The 10772-nt window shown below is 51.4% G+C and overlaps 1 protein-coding gene across 2 annotated transcripts in view; it reads left to right on the top strand.

The window, feature by feature from the left end:
* STK32C (serine/threonine kinase 32C) overlaps positions 1-10772 on the top strand; it is a 62652-nt gene that overhangs the window by 26686 nt on the left and 25194 nt on the right. Inside the window, exon 2 of one of the 2 annotated variants that reach the window (XM_056495467.1) lies at positions 6976-7031. In XM_056495467.1, the coding sequence (XP_056351442.1) occupies positions 6976-7031 (56 nt within the window). Of the gene's footprint in view, positions 1-6959; positions 7032-10772 lie in introns of those variants that run through there. The other variant, XM_056495465.1, reaches the window with a different exon arrangement.

Here is a 10772-nt window from a genome sequence, read left to right as displayed (position 1 = left end):
GCCAGGGATGTTTCCCCAGGGATGTTTTCCAGGGGTGGGGGTGAACCCAGGCTGACAAACCCCAAAATTTGTGAGCAAACTGGTGGAAACAGAAATGGCAAAGATACCCCAAACTTTGTTCTCAGCCTTACTTTTGGCACTGATGGAGTGGAGTGTGTGCAGAGAGAGGAATGGAGCTGGGAAGGGGCTGGAGAATCCCTGAAAGAAATGGGAAGGGGCTGGAGAATCCCTGAGGGAAATGGGAAAGGGCTGGAGAATCCCTGAGGGGATGGGAAGGCTCAGGCTGGAGAATCCCTGAGGGAAATGGGAAGGGGCTGGAGAATCCCTGAGGGGATGGGAAGGGGCTGGAGAATCCCTGAGGGAAATGGGAAGGGGCTGGAGAATCCCTGAGGGGATGGGAAGGGGCTGGAGAATCCCTGAGGGGATGGGAAGGCTCAGCCTGGAGAAAAGGAGGCTCAGGGGGAATTTCTGGCTCTGCACAATCCCTGCCAGGAGGGGACACTGGGGGGATTTGGGATCTGGGAACAGGAGCAGGGACAGGAGCAGAGGGAACAGCTCAGGCTGGGCAGGGCAGGCTCAGGGTGGATATTTGGAATAATTTTTCATTTAAAGATTTTTTCAGAGGAGAAATGGAAACTTCATTTGAGCTCAATAATTTAATTTTGTGTAACTCTTAATTCTTTTTATACCTTTTAAAATAAAACTGGAGAAGAGTCTTTGTTGTGCTAAGAAGTGCTGGCATGGCCAGTACAGAAAACACTCCAGAAGAGACAATTTTACACGTTGTCAACAAATGAATGGAGGTAATTAATTCAGGGTCCTGGTCCAGCCAGCTTTACAATCCTTGTTGGAATTAATTTGTCTAAAATTACACGGCTCTACAAAGGTGCTTCTGTTCACTTTGGGGATTTTAGCAGTCCCAGCTGGTACAGCCTCAATCTTTCATGAGGCACCGAGACTCAGCCATTTAGCATTTCTAACATATGCTGCAGAAACATTCAGTAACATCCAGCAGCTGTTTATTGCTAACGTTCTGCTACTATAAACATGTGCTATTGAGGCTTTTTTTATTATTATTATTTTCCTGTAAATCAATTATAGTTCCTTGAAATGAAATTTTCTTATTGGTAGAAGTGAGGCAAAAAAGCAACAATCCAAGAAGGAAAGTTGTGCTGCTGTGAGGCAGAAGCTGAGGGTGCTGCTGTGGCTCTGCCTGGGGACACCTGGGGACACCTGGGGACACCTGGGGACAACTGGGGACAACTGGGGACACCTGGGGACAGCCTGGGGACTCTCCTTCCTGCCACATGAAACTTGTGGCATTTTTTGGCAGCAAACTTGTGGTTTCTGTGGGCACAGGTTAATGTTTCTGCATCAGTGACTGGGGTGCTCCTTCCCAGCTGTGTTGCAGAGACAGTGGGTAGAGAAATCCCATTAACTATGGGTAGAGAAATGCCATTAATTATGGGTAGAAAAACACTATTAATTATGGGTAGAGAAATGCCATTAATTATGGGTAGAAAAACGCTATTAATTATGCCAGTGTGTTAGAAATATATTGATAGACAGTGGATCATGTCATACTGCCCTGACACATTTGCTGATACAAGATGGAAAAAATAATTTCTTAGGCCTCTAGTGTTGAAGAGAATCGTTCTTGGAATTAAATGTCCCTGTTGATATTAATGAAGGAAAACATGCAGCTAAAGAGTGAAATGTTGACTTGAACCTTAAAATGGGATTTATTTTGCTGGCTTCCCCAGGTTTGAGGGTGTTGTAGACCAGGTTTACTAACTGCGTCCTAATATTGTTCTCCTGCTGCTGGAGATTATTACCTGGTCCTGCTGTTGAGCACTCACTGGGAGCCCACTGTGCATCTGAAGTGTTATTTTTAGATATTGTGCAAATAAATGCAAAATAAACAGAAAAAAAAAAACATTCATAATTTTAAAATAGTAAAGACAAAGCCCTAATATTTTTTTTGCATCTCTCATCCCTCTGTGTAATGAATTGTTGCAGGGAATGTGCTCTGGACTCTCCATTCTCTCTGTTTCCCTGGCAAGTGGAAGCTGTGTGCTCTAATCACATCTGTGACCACAGAGAGCCCTTAATGACAGGAGGTCAGGGCAGCACCTGGCACGGTGGGAGCAGCGGGCAGGGCTGGGCTGGGCGAGCTCTGGGGAGGTGCTGAGGGCCCGTGGAGCCCTGCCACGCCACTTCTGCCACCCTGGCACCCTGTCACCCTGCCATGCCATCCTGCCACGGCTCACTGCCACCCTGTCACCCTGCCACCCTGCCATCCCTGCCACGCCACTTCTGCCACCCTGGCACCCTGGCACCCTGCCACCCTGCCACCCTGCCACCCTGCCACCCTGCCATCCCTGCCATCCCTGCCATGCCTCACTGCCATCCCTGCCACCCTGCCACCCTGGCACCCTGCCACCCTGCCACCCTGTCACCCTGCCATGCCATCCTGCCACGGCTCACTGCCACCCTGTCACCCTGTCACCCTGCCCTGCCACCCTGGCACCCTGCTTGTCACACATTCCTGGAGCTGGAGAACAAGCCCCAGCACAGGAGCAAAGCCAGGCTATGGTATTTATCCCTATCTGTGGTTCATGCTTTGTCACTGGGTGCCAGGGGAGCCAGGAAGCAGCACATGGCAGGTGCCAGCATCCCTGTCCCCTGGGCCCCCTCCCCTGTGCAGGTGCCACGCTGGTGAGGAGCTGCTGGAGGAGTCAGGGAACAGTGGGTGTCCTGTTCTTGTGAGGGAACCCCTGTGGGGACACAGCAGAAGGAAAAACACCCCTGGGGACATTGGAGAGAGCAGAGGGAAAAACACCCCTGGGGACATTGAGAGAGCAGAGGGGAATGGCTGGGTGTGATGGGCAAGTCAGCTCCTCATGTTTGCACTTTGGGATGGGATGGGATGGGATGGGATGGGATGGGATGGGATGGGATGGGATGGGATGGGATGGGATGGGATGGGATGGGATGGGATGGGATGGGATGGGATGGAACAGAAGAACAGAATATTTTCAGTAGTAAGGCACCTACGAGTCCCACTCACCTGGACTCGTGTAGTCTCAGTTTGGTGCTCAGGACTGCCCAGAGCCAAGCAGGCTGTGGAGGGCATTGTCCAAATGCCAAGCACTGCCAGGGTGGGGATGAGCAGGGTGAGAGTGAGGGTGAGCAGGGTGAGGGTGAGCAGGGTGAGGATGAGCAGGGTGAGCAGGGTGAGGGTGAGCAGGGTGAGGATGAACAGGGTGAGGATGAGCAGGGTGAGGGTGAGCAGGGTGAGGATGAGCAGGGTGAGGATGAGCAGGGTGAGCAGGGTGAGCAGGGTCAGCAGGGTGAGCAGGGTGAGGATGAGCAGGGTGAGGGTGAGCAGGGTGAGGGTGAGCAGGGTGAGGGTGAGCAAGGTGAGGGTGAGGAGGGTGAGGGTGAGCAGGGTGAGGGTCAGCAGGGTGAGGGTCAGCAGGGTGAGGGTGAGCAGGGTGAGGGTGAGCAGGGTGAGCAGAGTGGAGCAGAGTGAGCAGGGTGAGGATGAGCAGGCTGTGAGAGGCAGCACTGTCACTAAATTCTCTGCTGGTGCCTGTGACTCAGGCTGGAGCAGTCACCCCCAGATCAGCAGCTCTGTGCTGGGGTGAGTGACAGCTTTCCCCTGCCAGGCAGAGAGTGCAGCCTCTGGAGCATTCCCAACTGTTCCAGGCAGGTTCAGGCTTTCTATTTTAGGGAAAATCACATATTCTGTAGTGATAAGTTAACATTCTTAGTAATCCAGTGTGTTGTGCACAAAAAGCAGCACACTGTTACTATGATTTTCTTCTTCAAGTGCTGAGACTGCTTTTGCTTTGTTGGGATCATGTACTCATAGATCATGTACTCATAGAATCCTTTACTTACACAGAATTATCAGGCTGCCTGCTGAATCCTGCAGAAAATACTGGAACTGGGAAATCAGTGCATCATCTCAGCTTCTCATCAACAGAACTCTGTATTAATTTATTAAGAGTGACATCTCTGCTGATAGGTTCAAGGGCCTGGTGAATATTCATCTCTGGGTTTGTTTCCTGCCTGCTGACTCGAGCAGGCTTCCCAGATCAGTTGTAGTCATGGATACATGGAAATGACACTTTGGGGTTTGTTTTCTCAGTGGCAGTGCCTTTTTACACAATATTCCAAACACTAGCACAAAGAATTGTCAAAAGCTCTCCTCCAGGAGGGGTGGCAGATCAGGAGCACTTCCCTGAGGTTAAATTGCCAAGAAAATGCTGCCCTTCCCAGGCTCACTGAGGCTGGGCATCCTCTTGGTGATGGCAGGTCAGCCTGGATTTGACTGCTTGTGGAAAGCATTTGATCAGATGCTTTGGCCAGAAGATTTCAGACCGAGTATTTCTGAAGCTGAAGCTGCAGTTTTGCATTGCTCAATGAAATCACTGCTTAAAGAAGAGGCCCAGGGAGAAGGGAGGGGATGGGGAGGTGACACAGCACCCTGGGGCTGAGCCCTGCCCTGGGAGGGTGTCAGGGCTTTGGGGACACTGTGGCCTCACGGGGCTGCCCTGGGCTCTCCTGGAGACACTCGGGCAGGTCAGAGCCATGGGGGCTGGAAAACCTGAGAGCGAGTGCAGCCTTTGCTGATCCCCACAAAGTCAACTAAAGCAGCTAAACCATGTCAACTAACTAAACCAGCTAAACCATGTCAGCATACTAAACCATGTCAGCCAGCTAAACCAGCTAAACCATGTCAACCAGTTAAACCAGCTAAACCATGTCAGCCAGTTAAACCAGCTAAACCATGTCAACCAGCTAAACTAACTAAACCAGCTAAACCGTGCCAACTAACTAAACCAGCTAAACCATGTCAGCATACTAAACCATGTCAGCCAGCTAAACCAGCTAAACCATGTCAGCCAGTTAAACCAGCTAAACCATGTCAACCAACTAAACCATGTCAACCAGCTAAACTAACTAAACCAGCTAAACCATGTCAACCAGCTAAACTTACTAAACCAGCTAAACCATGTCAACTAACTAAACCAGCTAAGCCATGTCAACTAACTAAGCCAGCTAAGCCATGTCAACCAGCTAAATTAACTAAACCAGCTAAACCTTGTCAACTGGCTAAACCAGCCAAACAGCCAAACCAACTAAACCAGCTAAACCAACTAAACCAGCTAAACCATGTAAACCAACTATACCAACTAAACCATGTAAACCATGTAAACCAACTAAACAAATTTGAACAGCTAAACCAACTAAACCAGCTGAACCATGTAAACCAGCTAAAGCATGTAAACCAACCAAACCAACCAAACCAGCTAAAGCAGCTAAACTAACTAAAGCAGCTAAACTAACTAAAGCAGCTAAAGCAGCTAAACTAACTAAAGCAGCTAAAGCAGTTCAAGCAGGGCAGGGTGGCACACCTGCCCCTCAGCAGGGCTGGGGAGGTGGCTGGGGCTGCAGGGACACACGGACTGTCAGCTGGCCCAGATTCTGTTTTCTGCTTCGCTTGGCAAGGTTTGCTGAGCTCTGCTGCAGAAACCGTCCCCCAGAAGTGACAATAACAATATTTTGGATATAAGCCTAGCACAAAAGGGTAATAGGAACTCCATGGGCATGCGTGGGCTCTTGATTCATCCTCAGAGATGACAGATGTGCATTTATTTAAGAGCTGGGAGTGGGACTCGTAATATTTATAGTGAATTCTTTGTTCCCACTCTTCCTGAGCGTGGCCAGTCAACAGGCTGAGTGCTCACTGCTGACCCCTCCTGCTGCAAACCCCCAGCCCGTGCCAAGCTTTTCTTTTCATCTGAAGGAACGCTGAGGGTCCCCTGCACGGCCAGGGTCTGGAGGTGGAGCTGGCACGGGCTGACAGCTGTGTCTGAGCAGTGGGCTCAGTCCATCAGCAAGCTCCTCCCTGCCTTGTCTTTTTTATTTAAAACTGTATTTAAATAAACCCCAGCAGTACTTTGGTATAAAAATAATTCTGTTTGCAGCAGCAGCTGATGGAGGCAGTGGCTGAGGTGTTCCAGCTGCACCATCAGCTGCCATTGCTGGCCCTGGGCAAACAGGGGATGGGTCTGCAGGTGGAGGGAGGGAGGGCTGTCCCTGTCCCCGAGTGCTGGCCTTGGGGACAGCAGGGGGCACAGCCAGGGCTGCCTGGGCACGGGCCAGGGCCAGGGGGCTGGGGATTTGGGAATGGGCAGTGGGCAGTGTTTGTGGAGCAGGGTTTGTGGGGCAGTGTTTGTGGGGCAGAGTTTGTGGGGCAGTGTTTTTAGGGCAGTGTTTGTGGGGCAGTGTTTGTGGGGCAGTGTTTTTAGGGCAGTGTTTTTGGGGCAGTGTTTGTGGGGCAGTGTTTTTGGGCAGTGTTTGTGGGGCAGTGTTTGTGGGGCAGAGTTTGTGGGGCAGTGTTTGTGGGGCAGTGTTTGTGGGGCAGAGTTTGTGGGGCAGTGTTTTTGGGGAAGGGTTTTTGGGCAGTGTTTGTGGGGCAGAGTTTGTGGGGCAGTGTTTGTGGGGCAGTGTTTTTAGGGCAGTGTTTGTGGGGCAGTGTTTTTAGGGCAGTGTTTGTGGGGCAGTGTTTTTGGGGAAGGGTTTTTGGGCAGTGTTTGTGGGGCAGAGTTTGTGGGGCAGGGTTTGTGGGGCAGGGTTTTTAGGGCAGGGTGTCCCACACTCCCCACTGTGCCACACTCCCCGTTTGAGCTCTGAGCAGCTCCCTGATCCACCCAGGCTGGGCTGTATTTTAACCTGTGCTGAAGCACTGACTCCATAACCTCATCCAACCCCTGCCAGATCCCCCAAACACCTGAGAAGAGGCTGGAAAGGAAAGCAGCTGCTCCTGCAGCTTCCCCAGAGGAAAACTTGCAATAAGAGCTTGGCCAATGCTCTCTAGTTGTCTCCCTGTCTTCTTTTAAATGCAATCTTATTTCTAGTAAAGCATTTACAAATGGAAATTCTTTTTTCTTTACCTTGCAGTGAACTTTGACCACTTCCAGATTCTGCGGGCGATTGGGAAGGGGAGCTTTGGCAAGGTAGGCTCGACTCTCATCCTGCGTGGTTTATCTGCTCTCGAGTGCCTGTGGTTTATTGGAACAGTAACAAAGCCAAAGTTGGCTACTTTTGTATTTTTTACCATGGCTGCTCACAGGGAAAACGTCCAGGAAAATACCTTGTTGCCATTTGGCATTGCTTTAATTCTTGGCATCTTGGCTCAACAGATGTGCTGTAAATTACCAGCACAACTGTGGCCATTTCACAGCAAACACTCTTTATGTTCTCAGTTTCCTGTGGGGATGTCTGGGCTGTGGGGGCCAGTGAGGCAGGAGTGCTGGAAGTTGTCCTGGGTGATGGACTGAGCTGGCACCTGCTCAGGAGGGTTCTGTGAACTCCTGGGCTGTTTCCCAATCAGAAATCAGAAAAGCTGAAGAGGTTTTGTTGTTTATTTTTGACTGGTTTTCCTTGCCAAGCCCGCGGGAGGATGTGGGAGGTGATGATCAGAAAGCTGTGCATCCCTGGGACTGGCTCCTGGCTGGTTCCAGTGTCAGCCCTTCTCAGCCCCTGCTCCTCTGCCCTCCCTGTGTCCCTGAGCTGGTGACTCTGGGTGTTTGGGTGCTGACCTGGCCTTGGAAAGAGTGAAATGTGCTGTGGGGTGGCCCAGCCCAGCTCAGAGGGCGGCCCCAGTGTCCCCACACACGCTGGGGACAGGACAGGACACCTGAGGGTTGGGATGAGCTGCAGCTGCTCGTGTTTCCCTCTGGCCATCTTGGCAGCTTCTCCCATTGTACTGTGATCAAAAGCTGATGCCATGAGGGTGAGAAAATCCAGATGTGGCTCTGGAGCTGACCCACACTGTCCTTTGCCTCCTCCCTGGTGAGGTCCTGTCCCACTGGGCAGCGTGGGAGCAGCCTGACCTGCTAGACTTGGGTGGCTGGAAGATGGAAACTTTGCAAAACCAGGAATTTCCCAGGAGATCTGAGACCTGTTTGGTCAGAAGAACCCAATTTTTTACCAATTACAGAAAATCCCTTTCTGAACACTTGCTGTGCATTGAGAGTTTTGGTGTGGCAGCACAGAATCAGCTGCAGTCTGCATGGGGAGCAGAGGGGACACTGCCAGCCCCAGTGCTGCCACCAGTGCTGCTTTCCAGGGATGTTCTGGTACAGCCTCTCTCCCTGGCAGTCTCCAGGACATGGATTACCCTGCTCTGGCACAGCCACCCCGTGGATTCCTGCCAGGCTGCCACGAATTTCTGCCTGGGGCTCCCAGATGCAAGCGCTGCCAGCAGGGTGCAAGTCCCTGCTTGGTTTGAGGGGGGGTGGCTCGAGCACTCACCCCTCTCTGCAGCCACATCCCTTGGGCCAGGAGAGCTTGAGCAGAGCTCTGCAGGCTGCTGGGCTCCTGCTGGAGGGTGGGGAATGATTAAATACCAGCCCAGTCCCCGTGCTGTGGGGATAAGGCAAGCAGCAGGAGAAAGTGTCCCAGACACTCCTGGTGAGAACAGGAGCACTCAGGCTCTTGTGTCTTCAGCTAAAGAACAAACACTCACTCAAAACCTTAGTGAAAATTAAACAGCTCACATTTTTGTTTGGAGCTGATAGGAGAAGATTCACTCTTCAAATATCAACTTTCCAGAGAGAGGAGGTTTTATTCTTTTAAGGAGCAGCATCTGGAAACTTAATTCTGCTCAGGACATGAAACAGAAAAAAGCAATTCTTGTGCCAGGGCAGGACTCTCCTGGCTCTGAAGGGAGCTGCTCCCTGTGCCTGGCCTTGCAGAAAGGTTAAGTCTAGCACCTGGCAGTCTATCCAACTGTACACACTTCCAAGAAAATGCTGGAATGATTCATCTGTCCTCCCTCTGGATCATTGTGTCAATGTGCTGAGTTTCCTCTGACACTGAGAAAAGCTTTTTGTGCTTACCAAGTCATTTCCAACTCACACTGGATTAGGGGAAACATAAAGCTACCTACCTGGCAAGTGTTAGAACAGTTTGGGAGTGACTGAGCTGCTGTGCCTGGTTTAACCTCTCTGCCCACACTCAGGAGTGTTTAGGAGCAGTGGCAGTGGGTGCTGTGGCAGCTGTGACACTGATCTGGTGGGGACAGACCTGCAGCAGTGCCTGTGGTGCCCCTGGCACTGCATTTCCTTCCAGGGTCCTCTGTGCACCTGTGATGTTCCTGGTGTGGGAGCTGTAGGAAAGGAAGGAAAAGGAGCTCAGAAACCCTTTTTGAAGAGTCTGAGAGCCCCAGAGCTGTGGCTCTGGTGTATCTGCAATAAATGGCCAATTTCTGTTTCCTAGAGATGGGTTTAATCAGCTTTAGGGCACAATTAATAAAATTATGGTCAGGTTCAATTCCATGTTTACTCCAATTAGCAAGTGTGTAATATTTCCCACACACAGTAGAGGTGATATTATTTGATTTTCAGTGATTTACTATCAGCAGAGTGTTCCTCCGGCAGCACAGGCTCCTTCCCAAGCAGCACAGCAGCTGCTCAGGTTTTGCTGCTCTGGTTCTCTGAGGAGCAGCAGCCAGGAGAGGGTTTCTGGAATGGGGAGCAGTTGGGGCCCTGTTTTAGTGGGAAACAGGCTCTGATGTAGAGAGGCAGGATGAGACCCAGAGGTGCCCAAGGGCAGTGGTGGCATCACAGGACCAGGACTGAGCAGGTGACAGTTGTTCTCCTGTGGCTCTGAGGGCAGCTGGGGGTGTTTGCTGTGAGCCTGAGCCTCCCTCTTGGTCCTGCCCTTTTCCAGGGTAAGGAGCTGGAGGGGGCTGTGGGGATTCATTATTTACTCCTCACTGCTGTGAAAAACCAGAACAAGCCCCACTGCTCAGAGCAGCACCAGGGCACACCTGCAGTGCTCTGGACAAATCCAGGCAGTATTTTCCTTAATAAAATCTGTTTGCTGTATCATGCTGATGTATCCACAATTCACAGGAAATGAGGACCCTGCTCCTTATCATTGATGGCAATAAGTGGTTTGTAATTGGATTGTCCAGCCCTGAACTCTGCTCCCAGGGATGCACAGGGGGGGATTGTTGGGGAGCCTGGGCAGGGACAGGGGTTGGACTCCTTGTGGTATTTTCCAGCTCAGGACATTCCATGATTCTGTGATTCTGACTCCAGCATTGCTTCAGCACAGGAGCAGCTGCTGGGCTGGGGACAGTGACCAGGAGCTGTGAGCAGGCCCAGAGCACACAGAGGGGACCCTGCCTCTGATCCATCTCCCAGCTTGTCCCAAGGGATTGCTCTTCCCCCCTGGGTGCTGCCAAGCTGTGAGCATGTCACTGGTAAAAGCCACAGGAGAGTGGCAGAGCAGGAAGGGGGCATGGGGATGGGGTCCAGTGCCTGCATCTCAGGGGCAGCAGCAGGAAAATCAGAGTGGGAAGTGCCACTGGGGGGTCTGGAGTGACTGGGTGAGCACTGAGCTCAGCTGGAAGGGGCTGGGATTATCCTGCACTTCCCCACTGTTTGGGGTTTCTGAAAGACCAGCCTTCAAAAGACCTGTGAGGACAAAGGGCAGAATGTTTTGGCATTGATCAGATGAATAACTGGAAGTGTGATGGTTGTTCTGTCAGCAGTGCCCTCTGGAGAACCTCCTGTTCCTCAGAGGCTCCTCCTGCCTCACACAGCCCACACCACAGGGCCAACAGAAAGAACTCTGAAAGTGAAAACCCATCCTTTGTCACTAATGATAATTAGAACTGTCTCAGAGGCTGAAATGTGGCCAGCATTTGGATCTTGTTTTTGTTCTGACAAGCCATCACAGCCCAC

This window comes from Oenanthe melanoleuca, chromosome 6, assembly GCF_029582105.1.
Source record: "Oenanthe melanoleuca isolate GR-GAL-2019-014 chromosome 6, OMel1.0, whole genome shotgun sequence".
NCBI classification, from domain to species: domain Eukaryota; kingdom Metazoa; phylum Chordata; class Aves; order Passeriformes; family Muscicapidae; genus Oenanthe; species Oenanthe melanoleuca.
Note: the sequence above shows the minus strand (reverse complement) of the source record. Positions and strands in the feature narration are given on the sequence as shown.